The sequence below is a fragment of the Triplophysa dalaica genome, chromosome 11 (assembly GCF_015846415.1).
Source record: "Triplophysa dalaica isolate WHDGS20190420 chromosome 11, ASM1584641v1, whole genome shotgun sequence".
NCBI classification, from domain to species: domain Eukaryota; kingdom Metazoa; phylum Chordata; class Actinopteri; order Cypriniformes; family Nemacheilidae; genus Triplophysa; species Triplophysa dalaica.
In genome coordinates, this window is record NC_079552.1 from 4,815,465 (window position 1) to 4,835,281 (window position 19,817).

Consider the following 19,817-nt stretch of genomic DNA (forward strand, 5'->3'; position numbering starts at 1 on the left):
TGTCCTCTGCAGCAGGGCTCAGTCTCCACAAATCCATAAGGGAATTACTGCCGGCATTCAGAAATGAACAACAAGGAGACCAGAGGACAACAATGCATGCATGGTAAAAATCCTCCAGCCAACATTAATGCATCACAACACATGGCATGTAAACACGCACGCTGAATGCTGATAGAAGGACACTGAGATGGCTTTGGCCTCAAAACAAGGACTTTTAGAGCAAATCTCAGAGATCCTGACAGTGTCAGAAATCAGATCAAAATCACAAAAAGGAGTTTTTTGAGTTGTCGGATAGATCACTTAAATATCCAGGTGTTTTTCAAAGTATATTCAAATCTATTCAAAAATGCAAGTGGCAGCTTTCTGCAAAAAAAATTCTTTCGTGATGATGTTTTGAACATAATTGGGGAAAAATAAAGAATTTAAAGAATAATTGACAACATCTCCAAATTTTGTCAAAACATAACTTTCTTTGAGAAGTGGTTAACACTTTTTTACATTAATCAAATTTTTTAAAAATGTCTTTTTGTAACATGTCAAGTGTTGACATTAATAGTGTATTGTGTGTACCTGATATTTTGTAAATTGAAAATTGTATTTAATCCATACAAGTCAATATGACCCGATCCATAAAGAAGGTTACAGAAAATCGAACAGAATACGAGCGTTAAGTATGTAAACATTATAAACAACAACAGTGTTGATTGTTCTGTCATTAATTTTGTTTATTTGCTTCTGATTTAAAAAAATAATAATGAGTATATAATGTGAATTACTACAGGAAATAATTAATAATCTAAAAAGTACATTCAAACTACATTAAAAACATAATACTTGCTTATGAATATGAAAACAATGTCACAAATAATTAGACTTTAACAAGTTTCTTTTGTGAGATTCTTGGATTTACATAAAACCTTTTCTTAAATCTTACAGACACGTGCTATGTTACACAATATGATTCATTGTCTAAGAAGATTCTAATCCACTTTTAATGAAGAATGCTTTAGTCAGGATGCTGTTATATGAGGCTTGCATTTGCACCACAAAAACAAAATGGTCAGCAAACTGAGCCTCTCGTAGGATTTTAGCGCTACAGCATAATACCTGATTTACAGTGCTCTTGTAAAGTCATTTATCTTTATCAGCATTAAGTTTAGCAACACCAAACAGCATACAAACAACCCTCGTGACATCCATTACATGCATACAGTACTTCATTCCAGTGTAAGTGAAGGCTCGCGGCGTGTCCTAACCAGATGACAAGCAACACAACCCATCTCTTCAATGAGAACGTGAAACGAGACGAGACTTTTCATCAGTCGTTTGGTTTTCTAGTTAATGAAATCTGATTGGTCTAAACTCTTCCTCCGCATAAAGTGCATACTGAGCATCACATAAACTCTGTTCGACTGTGATTGTGTCGTAACATTGAGCATCACGTCTGATCATGGCATCATGTTTTAGATGGTTATTAAAGTGCTACAAATGAACTGGAAACACAAACATATTACAAAAGTGAATTATAAATTCCTTGAATCTTTCCAAAACAATCATTAAACCCGCCATCGTCTAGGGTACAACAACGCTTCACAACATCCAAACAATGATTTCCCAGACAATCCAGAGCTCTAATAAAGACATCACGCTTTGATCTTGTCTGGAAGCGGTGATAATCGCAATTTTTAAAGCCAAACAAGTTTTAAGCAAAACAGCGTGACAATTCCGTCTAAACCTTGAAACAAAAAGATGTTTTGAACTGATTTCAAGGGACTAAAAAGCTTCATAAACCATTTACTTAGGGGAGACAATTAAGCAACACGTCTACGAAGTCACCCGTGAATTCAATTTTATTCCACACGGCAACATCAGACGAAAGAGAATACAAGATGTGCGATCAAATAATTAGGACTATTTTAACACAATACGAACACAAGTGCAATCTGTTCCCTACCTGATCGACAGGCGATGTCCACGTCTTTCTCAAAGTCAGTCTGTGGAAGGAGAGACGAGAAAAGAGATCTTACTCTTTATATAAAAATTTACAATCTAACAGATCAAATGAAGGGTTTTCAATACAAAATGATGTTATGAAATGCACCGTTAATAAAGAACAGTGTGACCCTCAATGTAAAAGCAAAATGATACATCAGCCAAATAACACAAAGAATAAAATCACAATGTGATATGGCAGTCTGCAGTCTAACCACGTCCCAACAGAGAAAAGCTTCTTTTTAGTCCTCCGTCGTAACGATTTATAAATAGAATCTGATTATTTAGGTTTCACAATAGTAGGGATGATAGAGGAGCTCCTGCACATCGGACGGATCATTATAGTGAAACGCTTCTGCTTGAGAAACTTTATATCACAACCTAATTGAGGACTATGATTGTTATGCGCCAGTGGGTCCGTGCAAGTCTAGAGACGAGCCAAATATCTCCGGTAGCATTTTAATAGCAATTACTTCCCCCGAGCAAGTAAAGGATGAGAAAGATGAAAGTAGAAAATATGACAAACTTGGGAGGATCCAATCCAAGAAAAACAAAGACGAAGGAAACACCAAACCATCTGGATGCAGTTCATTGAAACTACCACCATTGACAAAGAATAATCCAGCGTGGATGCATCAGGTTTCGTACCATGATCTGTGCATGTCCGTTGGGGAACGTGCCGGTCGCGTCAGCGTTGATGGGGTCTTGACAGTTTCTAAGGCGACATCTGAAGGCATCTTGAACCTGTGAACAAACAATGTTTCAATTAAGAAACAAACAAACAACGCAACATTCAAATAAATATTTTTACTCTCTGCATTCCTATAAATGATTTGTTGTGTGTTGGGTAAAATGAGGATGTCTTATCATTTAGTGGTTGTTTAAAGAAGGTTTATTTATAAAGTCAGGACCAGGGTAGATTCTGTCATCCTTTTCCTCATATCCTTCATTCAAAACTGAGTGTGCGGAGACAAAAAAACACACACACAAAAAAACGAGAAACCGAGCAGATATCCTTCAGACAATGAAAGCTGTGGTCACTATAAAGTGTCCTTTTATGAAAATCTCTTATGCTAAGATTCATCGAAACTTCTGAAATACAGCATGTGTTTAGAAAAACATTAAGGCGAGTAAACAATGACAAAAACACTCCTTTAAGAGTAACTGGGCACAGGATGAAAACAAACTGTGTCTGTGAAGGAACGAAAGAGCGAGGGATGAGAACGGTTCCAGCCTACCTCTCTTCTGAGGATACAGTGGACCATGACTATAACAAAGCCCTGCAGGGAGTCAAAGACGGCAAAGAGGATCTGGAATAAAATGGAACGTTTGTCCGTCATAGCCAGCACTGCAGACATCCAGGTGAGAGCTAAGAGAGGCAGAACAACACAGGAACTCCACAAAGACGCCCTGAGACACAGAGACAAAGAGAGTTCTGCTTTACCATCAGTTCATAATGAATCCACACATACAACATCTGATACACATTTCATTTCCAATGGAGTGTGTGAATACAACAAACAGAGAAACAGAGCCAGCTGTTCATTTAACACCTCCAAAAATATCCTTCCCCAAAGCAAGGACATGAATAAACCCAACCTGTATATAAACTTGCACGCAGCATAATTGTATTGATTTTGAGGGGTGTCGTTGGACACTTACATGGCATTGCTGGCCGTTGTTGCTGATAAAGCAGTAGTTGAGACCACACCACATTTGGCACATTTTAAAGTTAATCCTGTATGGGGCTCACTCATCTGCCTGCAGAACAAATAAAACATATTTTAACCAAGATGGGACGTGTCTGTTGATTAAATAATGTTCAGAACTTTCATATTAACAACATTTAAAGCAATAAATTAAATAAAACGTATTAAAAATAGAATATTATTTATATAAATATGATGATAATAATAATAATAAAAACAACAACATAAAATATATAACAAATAAAAAAATAGTAAGTAAAAATATTATAAAATAAAATAAAGGAACGTCAACATGTGATCATGCATTGCCCTCTTAAAGAAGATATTATATAATATGACAAATATAATATACATAACACTACTAATAATAATAAATCAAATAACATGAAATATAATGTATGTAATATAAAAAATATTTAATAAAATAAAAATATAAAGAAATGTTGCCATGCTTTCGTGCATTGCCTTATGAAGAATATATAACATAATAATGATAATACCAACATAAATATATAATATAACAAAATAATAATATCAAATAAAATAAAGGAACTTCGCCGTGCATTCATGCATTGCTTTCTTGAAGAAAATATTATAAATATGAAAAATATAATATACATTACATTAATAATTAATAAAATAAAATAAATAAATGTTGCCATCTTGAAGAATATGGTAATGCTGCCTTTCAATTACACCGAAACAAAGTTCAAAAACTGCATGTTGTTCAAACATTTGAAACAGTGTTTGGACCTATGATTTCTTAAAATGCTGAGTGTGAGTTTATGGGTATGTTTTTATGTGATGTGGCTAGTTGGCTCTTACCCTGCTCTGTGTTTAAGCTTCTTTTCCAGGATCCCATCTCTCGAAACCAATTTGTTAAACACCAGAATACCAATGACCATGTTAACCTGTACACACATACAGAAAGACCGTCAAGCTCTCACCTTATCAAACTGAAAATGACCACTTTGCATCCTTGTACTGTATTCAGCAATGGCACATTCAAACACCGCAATAATTCTATAAAAGATAATCTATAAAATAATCTAACCAGGTTTTATGCATTGATGCTTATTCAATTACATTCTGCTAAAACCATTTTTAGAAAATAAATGTGATTATTAAAAAATCCGTCTAGAAACTGCAAGAGGAGGGTGACAGTCTTCAGACTGTGCTGCAAAAGAAAGAGACTATTTTACCATTGTAATTCTGCCAAATGACACGAAACGCTCTAAGGCCCTGCTGTGTGTAGTTAGAACTAAACACTGTAAAATCACAGTAAATAAACAAACTGTACAATTACCAGCACCACTGCGGCAGCAGGTCCCACGAACGCATACAGAAGACCGCCTTCCAGAGATAGCCAACAGCTGGAAACACAAAAACTTTTAGCAAATCTTGCATAAAATGCAACATCCAACATCAATTTAATGAAGCGTGACGGTACGGTACACAGTCATATCGTCCTTGGGTGTCTAGGGATCTTGGGGCCATATGCCAAAGTTCTACATGAGAGACTTTTAGTGTGAAACAAGAATTCGGAAGAGATCTTAAAGCACTGTTTAGATCCAGGTATTCTCAGGAGTAAATGTGGGTGAACTGGAAATCCCTCAGCTCTCCTGCTATTTCAATTTATGCAGCTTTTCCTGTCGTTTTTGCTCGTGGTTTCATTGGAAAGGTTTTAATGTGCTGTGGTGGGACGTTTCGTGTTCCTGGTTGAAGAATGAGTGACTTACTATTGCGGCGTCCCGTATCCTTTCGCTTTTGTGAATCCCATTGAGATGGCAACAACCAGGGCAGGCAATCCTTTAAAAGAAAGAAATATTAGATATGGTTATTGTTCAAGTTGTCGTTATAGTTATTGTTCATGTAAATGAACACACAGAAAAACGTCAATTTTAAAGTAGTAGCTGTGTTTTATAACTTGTTTAAGCTGGCAACATCACAACAAGCTTGATAAAATGTTCAAAAACACAGTTACAATCTAACACTGGATTTTCTTGCAGGGTTATACATTTTGTCTTCTCATCATTTTAATCCTCTCTCAATTTCACTCCTATTCTCCAACAATGCTGGCGTTATGAAAGGGTTCTTTCTGCTCTTGCCACCGTCCCGTGATCTGAATATTAACAGCGTCCCTCTCGCGCCGGTGCCTGAATTTATTGATGCAATCAGCTTGTCTGAGCAACCCAGCAGCCCCCCCTCCTCTTCGCTGAATCTAAGCCCCGCCCCTAACTGCCCAGCAGATTTATCCTCCAATTAGAAATCACACTGCAGTGCACACAACATCACTGTTCCTGCATCAAAGGTCACATTTAGTCTCTGGATGTGTACAAAATAGGAAAACATATGAGAAGGATTAATGATTTTGACCTGGAAAGTGTCCATGATGATGTGACCGTTCCCTCAGAGATGCACACTAGGCTAGATGATTTATAGTAGAGATGAACAAACACAATGATGTCACTTCAGTAAACCGTAGAACGCGAGTCACACACATCTAATGTGTGTCATGCGTCTTTTGACCACAAAGAACTTTTATTATGTCTCTAATAGGCATCTTCTTATGTACCCAAGTGGCCACACAAAAGAAGATATTTTGGAGAATATTGGTAACCAAACAACACAGGCCCTCATTGACTTCCATTGTATTGACCAGAAGAAAGAGTCATAGACAAGAAAGAGTCATGAGGGAAATGATGATGACAGATTGACATACTGTCTTTACTGTATATGATGGCGCTTTGCTCTTCTGTTTCACATTAATTGGATCTTAACACAGGTGTAAAGATCCAGAAAGTAGCTGCTGGTGTCCAGTAATATATTCTTTTTTGTCTCCTCATACTCACTGCCTAGCAACCGTCTCTATGGCAATGGAATCACGAACTGCTTCTAATGGAGGAGCAATAGAGATTCTGAACACAAACTGCTTCAAAATAAAATGTTTAACATTTTTTATCTAAATTAGTTAACAAAAAATCCCCATTAAGACGACGTGGACTAGAACATAACAAGGATCCTAATCCATTTCATTTAGTCCATTGAAATGCATTAAAATACGCAAAGTAACAAAACGGTTCACGTATCTGTCCTTGTCTATCTTCGCTTGTCTTGTCTTCTACCCAACACACAGCGAAACGCTGCAATGATGAAAAGAGAGCCTTGTTTGTTGCTAGGTAACTGGAGAGATGAGCGTTAGCTCTTCTGTAATCAATTAGATGTAGGCCTATGTGTAAAGTGGCCCTGTATAAGCAACCCTGGGGAGTTATGGAACGTTCTAGATATTATTTAATAATACAAAAGCTAACTCACGTCAGCCATGTTTGAAAAGTAAATGGCGACTTGATGATGGAGCTGCAAAATTGCATTAGGGAGGAGAAAGAGTGATGTGTCAGAGATCCGAACACTCACCCCATCCCAGACAGAGGAAACGTTTCCGGATGAGCCTCGTCCGAACCTTTCCCGTCACGGCCATGTAGGACTGCCAAGCCTCTGTCAAAACCCAGCAGAAGGACGCCAGGAAAAAGAAGTGCAGAAATGCAGTTGTCATCGTGCATATGCCCTGTCCATTCAAGAGAAAGAGAGAGGGAGAAAGAGAGAGAGAGAGGTAGGAAACAGATAAATTAAGGTCAAAGTCTTGACAGACTTAAGTCAAGAGATTAGCCTAAATGGAGGTCTTTTCGACTCTGAATGGCAGATTGAATATCACTGAATGCACCGACTAGGCCAGACATCACATTAAATGGTCTCAAACTCACTTACAAAATCACATGAAATGTGGACAGAGACTAGCTGAAAGCAGTTTAACAAAGATAATGAGGTACACAAAATGGATCCCCCCATTGCATCAACTCTAAATGATACAAACATTGCAACGGAAAGCCTGTGACTGACAAACAGGAAAGTGTCAGACGGAGAACACCAGACTCCACTCGTCTGCCACAGACCATCATCCCATGCTTTTGACTCCAAATCCAGAAGATCTCACAAAAATTACAACATATGGGTCACCTTAATAAGCAGACATGTGAAATGCCTTCTGAACAGAAAACCTAAAATATTTCAACATCCATAGATTTCAATCTGAATTTGACTGAAAGTGTTTTATTGTCAATTTGATACATGCATGTGAATTTTTAAAAATAAAATTTGTATTAACCTTAATCAACAACATTCTAAAAATGAAATCAGTGGCTTAGTAAATATTACAAAAATAAACAGCTAAATGAAGCTAATAAAATCTGTTATAATCATTTACACGTATTTTTTTTTCTCGTTTATTTAATGAAAATAAATAATTATTTAATACAATTATATTCATAATATACACGTAAAATATGTTTGGATTATGTATAATATTAATATTTGAGTTGCTCAGATTTACTTAATTTTTTTCACTTACATTTGCTCAATGTAAAGAGTATATTTCATTGATTTCACAGCATTAAAATGTACTTTTTTGTGTGAAAAGAGTTAAATTTTAGAGTGTTGGCCTTCTTATCCCTGGTCCCTTTTCAGATCATTTTATCTCACCTGTAACTATATTTTAGATTCAAGTAGCTTTTTTGACATGGCAAACAGCTGTATATCACAAAAAATAACGGGCCAGGACCAACAAGGTTGGTGATGCAACAACATGCCCTCTTCCATAGGTAAAGCATGTTAGAACATAACCTGGTTATGTTCTTGGAGAGATGACCATCCACAAGCCAGAACCACAAACTAAACCTACAGGGAGAATCTGGGCTCTGCTTCCAAGGAAGCTTATGAAGGCATGATGTTCTGCGGCCAGAGACAGAGACAAACTGGAACGTAATGAAGACCCCGTTTCCACCTGCTGCCAGTCCACCTGATGGAGCCAAGACCAATGCGGTGAAAATGGATTTCTATTGTGTCTTCTGCACCGCTAAACTAGCGTTTATAAAAATGTCCTGGTTTGAGCACAGCCAGAGCGCTTCTAAACCAAATGATCGCCTGGTTTTAGTAAATCTGGACCAGTGTTCCCTTCTGCAAGGGCCACTTGCTGACTTCCAAAATTGCAAGGATATTATGGCCCATTTTGAAAGGACTCCTCTCAGACCTTGTTGTGGACTTAAGGTCAATGCCTCTGCTTGTGTATTACGTAAAAAAGCCAAGCCTGAATGAAAATAAGTTCAGTATCAAAGTGGTTTTAAATTCTGGTGTCAACGTATTTCAGTCACATGCCTGTGTCCCTTCTATGCGCATCACGTGGATCGTATATATATGTAACTTTCTTTGTCCTATTTGCCACTATACAGATGCTACAGTAAAGAAAGGACAAGAAATATTGAGGTCAGGCGATGCACAGAGTTGAGCGTTAAGGCTAAAGATTTCTAAAGATAGAAAATCTGTACTTTTATTATCTTTATTATCTTTGACGGTATCTTTGACAGCCCCGAAAAGACGACGGGCAGATAAGAGTTACTGTAGTTCAGCCTGGTGCGGCAGTGTTATTCATTGTTTGAGTTCCGATGAAATAAAAGTGTACATAGAAGCGTTTTCAGACGCTTCAGTATTTTTATTATTAATTGAAAACATATTGTGGAGGTAATAGCTGAACACGCAGTCATGCAGAGAGTGACAACGCTCGTGCTAATCTGAATGAATGGCAGGGAAACATATTTCGTTATTCTTACTAAATAATGATTCAACAGTTTATTGTGACATTTATTTTATGGATTTGTGGCTGTTGTTGTCACTTTGAAATATAAATGTTGCAGATCGACATGGCTCTCTCTCTCTCTCTCTCTCTCTATATGTATATATACATACATATATCCTCATTGGTGGCTGAGCCCCCTAATATTGAAAACCTTGTACCTTTACTTGAATAAAGATTTTGGCTACTCGACCCACCTCTGCTTCTATTCATACCCTACTGCTTATGAATACTTCGAGCTGGAGCTCATCCTAGCAACACATTTTCAGAGCCACTAACAACAGCAAACAGCTAAATATATGCAGCAATATCGATCGCCTGATGTGATGAAAAACAAGTTTTTTTTCTTCTCATTTCTAGGCGCTGGATGTGTTGCATTTCTTGTCTTATTTATGACATTGCTACAGGCTAAAATTAAAGAGACACAACCGGAGACAGTTCCGAGATGATGTGACTCATGGCACACGCACTGTATATCATTGCAGGATTATCTATTACAAATACTGCATCAAGGTTACATACAGGTTAGCAACTAGCCGTTCAAGAGAAATACACAGTTACCAACCCCACGGAATATATTGACTGTGCATTGTCTTACACTGAATTTATAATGATTTTGTATAATTGTCTTTTATATGTTTTAAAATTCTTATATTTGTCTGATTTTAATTACCTTATGTCTGAGGATTTCATTTGAGGTGCATCCACTGTAAAAACAATCACCAATTTCAGCTGCCTTAAATTTGTAAGTTAGATAAAATTAGCTTCATGAGTCAATTGAACTTAATTATATTGAGCCAACTTTTTTTTTATAAGTTCCATACGATTAATTGACACATGAAAGAGAAGTTGCGATGACTTCTTTCCATATCGTGACGTATCTCCGTAGGGCATGTTATTATTTTCCCTTCTCTTATTGATTGGTTTGTTTGATCAGTGACTGACACGGGGTCTGGAGGGGTGGGCTAAAAATGCCTGGCCATTGGACAGTCCCACCCCTTATTTGTTATTTACGTCATGTGGTAAAGAGATGTTGTTGAGAGGTGAAAGGGTGTTTTTGATTGAAGATTACAAGAGCAAATGAATTGAAATTCAAAATTATTTATAATAATCACTGCAACACCGTGTAAAACACAAAACAAAACAAAGAATTTTTCTCTTTAATTTCATGGTGACTTTAAAATGTATTTTTTTTTACAGAGTACTGGAAGCTTCCATCACCCAAAAATAAATAAATATATATATATATATATAAACTATTATAACGACATACCAGGAGTAACAAAACAAACAAAGAAAAAAAAACGTATTGTATGTTGCAAACAAAGCTAAAATTGTATAAAATAAATTATAATAACAAATAAAATCTAAAAATAAAATAAAATTCCTCGTGTGTAGCCACTAAAGCCCTTTCTGATTCTGTAGGATCTGACCTCTGAATGTGTAGGATTTATGCTCATGAGGAATAATGACATACTAGACATGTCAAAACAAACAAACACACACAAAAATGTAATAAATTGTCTTGTGCGTTACCAATAAAACTAAAATTGAATACAATACAATAAAATAAAATAAAAAAATAAATAAAATAACATTTAAAAATAAAAAGCAGATAAAGACCTTTCTAACTCTGATTCTAAATCCGTGGGATTTGTGCTAAAGAGGAATTTAAACAATTATAATGAAATCCCAGAAACCATACAACAAACAAAAAATAAATAATATGTCTTGTGTGTTGCCAAAATAGCAAACATTATGAAATGATAAAAAAAAATATGAAATGGTTACATGTTGCCAATAAAGCTCTTTCTGATTCTGATTTTAAATTTGTAGTATTTGGCCTCAAGAGGAAGTTTAACTACAACAACGACAACCCAAGAAAATGGACAAATCAGCACACAACCTTAGCTTTAAAATATCTGGTATAGCATCACAGAGAAGAGATGCTGCTTTGCAAGGGCATTTGAAGGCACCCGAAGCGCATACCCGCAGCAAATCTCCTAACCTGAGTGGGAATTTGACTTGTATCAAATGTACTATATCTGTATGCGTGTGGGTTTGCCTGAAGAGTCGGGCAGCAGAGGAAGTGGAGGGGGTGGCACACAGCCTCAGCTGAAATCCTGAGTGCACGCTGCCCTTTACAAAGGCAAATTGCCGGGAGATATTGAGCCCACTGTGTCTGTATCCATGGCAACAGAGGAAGTGCAGGAGAACAGTAAAGCACAACATGGCTGACGTAAAGGGAGACGTGTGTGCATGTACTGTATGTATGTAGAAAGGGAACAGCTGTGATTCATATATAGCAGAGTGAGGCTGTGGAGGTGGGGAACATTAACTCCATGGGCACTGAGTTCATTTCCATACATACACGACGGCCCTCTGGTGTAACACTAACTGACTAACAGACTATAATAACCTTCTTGACACCTCATTTAACGTGAAAACAAATATTAAGGTAAATATGCAACACGTCTCAAATTTTCAGAAACATAAATTAGGGTAAACAACTGATATCTAATGAGATTCATTTATAACCGTTTTCATTTGCGAAACCACACGTTTAACCACTAGAGAACCCCGCGTCCATTATGTTGATCAGACGACCATCTATTTCCGCAGAATGTAATTAACTAGTACATTAATGTAATGAATTGAGCAGAACACACAAATTGAAAACAAAATGATAACTGATAACTTAAAGTTGGAACATATAGTGGTGTGCTTGTTTGCTAATGGGGTTTATGAAGCCAGTTTTAATCAGACGAAAAATAATGAACTAAATACATATTTCGAACTTTTTAACAATTTGACAATGACATAAATCCAACTATTTATCCATCAAAATTGTAGCCAAAACTTTACATTAGAAATCGTGACATTTGACCTATAATATCTTAGTTCTCGCAAATAATCAGATCACACGTTGCCAAAGGTAACACGTGAAGCATCGCGGCTCTCCTCATACTCAGATGAATAGAAACGAAATTACATCATTATGTCTTATCACTTAGAAGACGTGCACAAGAACCACATCTGTCATAAGATATCTGCAGTGCTGCATTCTTCCTAAAGTTATAAGACTGTAAATAAATATCACCCAGGATAACATGTACAGATGCAGTGTCATAAGTTTGTCAGTGCAGTAGGTCAGTTTGCCCATTAAGCTGTCATTAATTATTTATCGCTCAGCTGTTCAAACAGGGGACAAGATTGACTCATTTTACCCCAAGGCAGCGTCGCAGATAAAATAAATTAGAGCATGTATTTTATTGAAAGCTATCTCTACAGATCATCAAAGCGGCTTATGCGTCTGAAACATTCAAATCCTTGACTTTAAGGAAATTTTGATCCATGAGTCATCCATTTTATCAACACAGAATCTGTGTATTTGAGATGATTCTTAGAGAAGGCAGGATTGAGGCTTTAAGGGCTTTCATTATTAAGTCAAAGTTAGATTTTACTAGTGAAGTATTAAAAATTGTAGATCTGTAATATAATTGTAAAATAAATGTAAGGTGAGAAGAAACATTCCAAGTGACCCAAAAACTGAATAAATGGTAGTTTTATTAAAGAGTACATAACATGAGATCATGAAAATGACATTTCATGCAGTGTGTAACGTGTTTGAAAGTAAGCAGTCTGCCAAGTTGTAAATCCAAAGGTGAATGAATAAAGTTATTGGCTTGGAAAAAGGGAGTCAACTCTGAATCACGCAAACGAGTCGTCCCTAGTCCAATTCACGAAATGCCGCGGATTACAGTCACTATTTATAGTCCCCGCCTACGTTAAGATAGGACTGCCCTGCGAAAACTTCGCTCCACAGCAGACTAAACCATCTGACCAATCACATCAGACTAGACTAGCGGAAAGGAGGGGATTAGACAGATGAATAGCGGAATGAATCATTTGAGATTAAAGTAAAGTAAGAATAACTGCCTATTATTAAGAAATAATCGTGTTTTTACACCTTCTATGAACATAAACTTGATGTTGGACACTCCATAAACCAAAATAGGACCTTAAAAATCCCTAGTTATGTACTCTTTAAGATGTAATATATGTGACCCTGGATGACAAAACCAGTCTTACGGGTAAATCTTTCGAAATTGCGATTTTTACATTATCCGAAAGTTGAATAAACAAGCTTTCTATTGATGTATGAGTTGTTAGAATAGGACTATATATGGCAGAGATACAACTGTTTAAAACTCCCGAATCTGAGAGTGCAAAAATATCAAATATTTTAGAAAATGTACTTTGAAGTTGTGAATCAGAGTCACTCTAGCAGGCCATGCACTCACAAAAATAAAGTTTTGATAAATTAACGTTAGGAACATCTTCATGGAACATGATCCTTACTTAATATCCAAAAGATTTCTGGCATAAAAGAAAAATCTTTTATTATTCTGCAAATATTCTTTAGGCTTTTATTAAAAACGTTCGTTCCCATGCTACTTAAGACTGGTTTTGTGATCCAGGGTCACAAATAATCTTTGCTGGTCCTTTTGAATGTAGAAATTTGCTATATAAGAAACTAAACTAAACTATTAGAAAAAAGCAATTCTGAAGCCCCTCCCATAACCCCACCCCTAAACCTAACTTCACAGAAGGGTAAGCAATCCTAGTTAAACATACAAAATATATCATACGAATTCATACGAATTAGTGGCTAATTCGTACGAATTCCTCAAATCTGGATCGTTCAAAACATTTAATTATTAGAATAAGATTATACGAATTCATACGAATTACGGCACACACTAGAACAAGTGATACGAAAGAGACAGTGATTTCCCTTTCCCACTCAAAGCGATCTGTAATCCACTCCAACTCCACTTTGGGATTCCATTTCTAGTTCACCACCCACTCTGAACACTCCACGCTCACTGTTTAAAAGAAACCACGCTCTGAACAATCCCGGGGTGACAGAAAGAACCGATACTTCAACCTTCCAAACCCTGCTTCTTGCTCCGGGCGAAAATCACACAAGCAAACAACCTACATTCCTCTCGTACACATACATCCATACACTGCTTATGTCACGCAGACAAGCCCAGAGATATGAAAGATGAAGCATCCCAATGTGGTGCATCTACACTGTATATCAGCATGCATGAAACATCACTCGCCAATCAAATTAGAGGACAGGAACTAATTGTGTAATGACGTTTAGAAGTTTGGAAGACTAACTCTTTTCCTTCAGCTAAGTTCTCCATCTAGACTGCAAAGATGCTGATTCAGAACAGGGTTTTCATGTGCCCCCCAAACAAGATGAATGCAACTAGGAAGCAAAACAGCCTAGAATAATAAAACTGGATAGAGTACTGTATGTTTTTTATGGGCTCCAATGGCTTTTGCGTTTTACTTGTTTAAAGGCAAAAAACTTAACAAAATTGCATTTTATTAATATTCAGAGTTATGTCTCATCTTCTAACAGCTGCTATTTGCAGAGTATTCAAATATACTGTTTGGGGGAGCGTTTGGAAAAACATGTTTAAAAACAGCGTTGCTTGCATTTCATTTGGTTATGCTAGTGAAGCACAAATAGCAAGTCAGCTTAAAGGCATAACTACTCAATGGTTAACCAATAATGGGAGATTAAAGGTCCAGTGCGTCATTATTTGGAGTAACTATTGACAGAAATGCAATATAATACACATAACTATATCTTCAGAGTATGTGTATGAAGACCTTACATAATAATGTGTTAGGTTTTTATTAGCTAAGAATGAGCTATTTCTATCTACACAGACCACGGGTCTCCTTACATGAAATTCCCCATGTTGTTTATACAGAAGCCCTAAATGGACAAACTGCTCTACAGAACATGTTTCAATACGTTATCTCATTCGAGAAAGAAGCGAAAACGTGACTACATCTAAGTCCTGTGTCAGCCACGTAGTTTACACAATGTAAAGTAAATGTTAAAACCGTTAGCAGCGGTTGATAATAAAACTGACAAGATGCAGATATCCAGGCCAATTAAGCCTGATTCATTATACAGTAGAAAATAAAAATGCTTCCAAAGCCCTTATTCCCATACTTGACCGGTCTGGATATTTCAGGGATCTGGTCTTTATTAGGCTCTTGAGTTGTAGCACGATATTCAAGTTTAACAACAATGTTTTCACACTCTGTCAAGATTATCGCCAGAAATGCTTTTCTCCTCAACAATTAACTTTAAATATTCTCCCTCCAGATACAAGCCGTGCTGTTCATACGCTGTACAGGCTCGCTGGTGTTTTGACATAAATGCCTTAACTACATTAATATTTATGACAAACGCTGCCTGTTCGCAAAGATACAAAAACGTCCTATTACATTATTCAACAATTGAGGTAAAATAAAAGCACTAGCAGACAGCTTGTAACGTATGCCTGTATCTTTCTTTCATATATGGAGCCGACAAATAAAGGGTTATTATCAGCATCACAGTTTAGAGATTAGACGCAGGGAGAAACCTCAGAGGTGAGTAAGTTTGAAATTATTAATGCTTTTCATCGTGTCCAAACGTTGTTTGGATTGGGTCTCTCCAATCAAACCCTTGATGTCTGCGTTTGGAAGTACGCCTGAGGCCGACATCTCACTGCTTGAGCAGATAAACAAGTCACGAGTGATCAAAAAGAAGTCGAGCATAAAAATAGAAAGTAAATTACAGATACATCTTCAAGGTAAACATTATAAACATTTACCTCCGCAAACATTATATTTCTTTGAGGTTTGACGCAAAACATCCGGGAGAGAGACTCATCACGCTTTATAACAGCCTACAGCACATATTACCTTTTGAATACTCCATCATCTAAAGTTGCATAGCCTATTCAGATATTCACACCTGAGAAAACACCTGCATTTTACCGTCACAGCGGCCCAAGCCAATCTAACTCGACTAAATGATCGAAACTCCACCGAGATAGCTGAAAGTCGAAGCACCCGAGAAGTCTCTTTCAACCGTCGCCTTCAACACTCAACTCTCAAGTTTGAACAATTTACTTTGGATTGAAAGTAAAAGTTCAGGGTCTCAAAGTGAATGAACACTGGTTTATATAAATCTGCTGTTTCATCACCAGTGACAGCTGGTACGTACTGGCGCTCAGATACTTCACAAAGAGGCACCGGATTAAATGGCACCTTTTCTCGCAGCGAGAGATAAGATGAAGTTTGACTGAGCAGCATTTAATAATCCTGGAGTCCCTCAAGACACTTTAGGGGCTGTTAATGGAATAAGAGCAGACGCTATGGCCGTCCGGCTGTTTCTCTTAAAGGAACAGCAACACACACACATTAGCAAAATGCACGTTATATATTCACATCGGGTTCTCAAGGCTGAGCAGTAAGAGAGATGCGCTTGTTATAAATCAAATGGCCTGACAAAGAAACTGATCGAGCTTAATTCATTCAGCCCACTGCTGGCTCCAGGCCGGGGGTTTTGTTGAGATCCGTCTCTGTACTTCATCCACTACTGTAATAGCTGTTGTCTAGTCCGTCCTCAAAAACAAGCAGATTTGGAATTCATGATAGGATTAAAACTTTGTCAGCAGTGTGAAGTAACTGAAGTGCTTGACGTCTTTAATGAAACAAAGACGTCAACCTTTTGTTCCAATTCAATGAATCATAAGTCGCAACGAAGGTTAAATTTGAATCATTAAGTAACAACAAAGGTTTGGGGGCAGTTTTTCCAGCATCATTCAGTTTCAACCTTTTTATAAATATCAAAAACAAATAATAAATGTTTCACAAAAAGCGAATGCGAACACATAAAACGGTCAGCATCAATAATAATGTGCTCATGCGGTAATACAGTATGTAAAAGGAATTATTATTTCTACTTTTCTGTAAGATTCTATCATTATTTTTGACTCACATTCAATTTAATATGTTGACAAACCATCCATATTCGCATGCTAATTTTTTACAGAAATGAGAGTCCGTCAAGATGTGAAGTCAGAATAACTGCCTATTATTATGAAATAATCGTGTTTTTACACCTTGTATGTACATAAACTTGTTGTTGGACACTCCATAAACCAAAGTAGGACCTTAAAAAAACATAGTTATGTACTCTTTAAGATGTAATATATAGTCTTTGTTGGTCCTTTTGAATGTTGAAATTTGCTATAGAATAAACTAAACTAAACTATTAGAAAAAAGCTTAAACCTTCAATAATAATGTGCTTCATGTGGTAATACAGTACAGTATGTAAAATGTATTATTATTTCTACTTTTATTTAAGATTCTATCATTATTTTTTACTCACATTCAATAAAATATGTTGATATACCACGTATATTCACGTACACATTTTTAAATTAATGGATCAAGCTGCTACGTTGCTTAACAACTGCAAACAATCCACGTTAAGGATAACAATATTGATTGTTGAAAAACTATGCATTCCATTAATTATTATTAATAACATGAATTATTATTCATATCAAAAGTAATAAATCCTTAATGACAAACACACTTCATATAGTGCAGTACTGTTGGAAATGATGCATTCCCTCTTCATGCGGAATGTAAAATGATGTGGTGTGGAATAAATGAAAATTATGATATGAAATACGAGCCATCCGATCCTCACAATGTTTGGAGAGACCGCAGGCGGAGCGCTCTCCCTCTCATGAGCATCACGTCACACGCGTGACCTCAAGCTGGAGGCAATAACCTGTAACCTCTGCTTATCTGTCACAAGTCACTGGTGCTGGTTCAAACGATGCAGGTCATCATCTTTTTGAATAATACAACACATGCTTCTGATTTTAACAGGACTTTAATTCCCAACATGCAGGAATGAATCATAAATCCTTTAGGGTTAATTTTTACTACATTGTTTACACTGATGTTGATGGCATGTGATATTTACTTTAAATACTCCTAGATGGTAGATTAAATATATAATAAAAGACCTGTGCAGTTTTCTCAGCTCATTTATTGTGAGCCATCCCACGTGAAGGTTAAACAGAACAATACACGCATATAGCGACTGTGCTGGCGTGGTAACAGCTTTCGCTTCTCCACTGTTAATGAAAAAAAATAGACATATTTACTTTTAAAGTAAAAGAAATAGGCAGAATGGACCAATTACAGACTCATGTCACCATAACCACATATTTGAAATGAAACAATTTATGAATATACCTTTTAGGTACTATATTAAAAAAATCATGTATTTCTGAGTTATGATTGTATGACAAAAATGCAGCTTCTTTATTTGGTTTTCTCATTAATGCAAAACTATTAGTTTATTTTAACAGCTTTAATATACTTTATATTTTAGTCCCACTCTGACCATAATGGTGAAAACCATGCATGTTTTCCATCAAAGGGAAGAAGGAACCAGCCAAATTGTCACTTTAGAGCACAAACATGGCAAATGGTTCAGAAGAGAACTTGGTGGATGCAGCCCTCTGAAGAACGACATTTTATTGTCATGGTAACTATAATGCACTGACCATTTAGAACACTCAGCGGATGCTGTAGATATGGACAGAGCAGAGCTCCAGATGTAATTATGGCCCATTAATGATGGACTGTACCTACTGTACTGCTGGAATCAAGACCTACGTTTTTCTATAAGCTAGGCTTATAAATACAAGCTATGTACAGTATCAGCTATACAATACACAGCACTGACGTCAATAATTTTGATTCTTTACACTAAAAGATAAATCAGACATCTGTGCCTAAACCAAAATACTATATTGTAAACTTATTGTTCTTTATTGCAAATACCTAAAATATTTTAGTTATATTTTAATTAGATGGCATTTTAAAGGGGTCATATGAGACGGCTAAAACGAATATTATCGTTTGTTTTAGATGTAATGCAATGTGTATAACCCTTTTCCCCGCCTCTCTGAAACACGCAGATTGTTAACAAAGCTCATTGCTCTGAAAAGCAAGGTGTGCTATGATTGGTCAGTTTACCAGTGTGTAGTGATTGGTCGAATACCGCAAGCATGTGACGGAAATGTAACGCTTGTACTGACAGGTGGTCGGTCTTAGTTGTACTGACAGGTGGTCGGTCTTGGGCGGTCTTAGTCAACTCATACCACAAACTGATTTGGTGTGGTCTGGGTGAGCATTCGCTTTTATATAGAATGCATCTTTTGTTCTGATACTTACATTTTTGCCATTTTACGAGTCTAATACACGCATGGACAACTTATAACACACCAAAGACACAGAAAAACAAGTGTTATGACCCCATATGACCGCCATATGACCCCTTTAAGACAACATTTTTATTCAAAGGCAGTGTACAAAACTATGTTTAAACTAACCCCAAAAATACAGCTTTTGCAAACAAACTCTTCATATTAAGGCTTGAACTGCATGTGTCCAAGAGTAATAAGGTACTACAAGAATGTAATCTAGTCGGCTCAGTAAAATGATTTCTTCAAGATACTAAAATTGAAACCGCAGG

At 36.6% G+C, this 19,817-nt stretch overlaps 1 protein-coding gene across 7 annotated transcripts in view; it reads right to left on the minus strand.

Annotated features, from left to right (window-relative positions):
- Window positions 1–19,817, minus strand: part of adgrb3 (adhesion G protein-coupled receptor B3) — a 154,999-nt gene that overhangs the window by 4,874 nt on the left and 130,308 nt on the right. For all 7 annotated transcript variants that reach the window (XM_056760877.1, XM_056760873.1, XM_056760876.1 and 4 more), the window contains 8 exons: window positions 7,116–7,266; window positions 5,441–5,510; window positions 5,008–5,074; window positions 4,527–4,612; window positions 3,655–3,753; window positions 3,231–3,402; window positions 2,641–2,736; window positions 1,955–1,994 (listed from right to left, as the gene is read on the minus strand). In XM_056760877.1, the coding sequence (XP_056616855.1) occupies window positions 1,955–1,994; window positions 2,641–2,736; window positions 3,231–3,402; window positions 3,655–3,753; window positions 4,527–4,612; window positions 5,008–5,074; window positions 5,441–5,510; window positions 7,116–7,266 (781 nt within the window). The remainder of the gene's footprint in view (window positions 1–1,954; window positions 1,995–2,640; window positions 2,737–3,230; window positions 3,403–3,654; window positions 3,754–4,526; window positions 4,613–5,007; window positions 5,075–5,440; window positions 5,511–7,115; window positions 7,267–19,817) is intronic.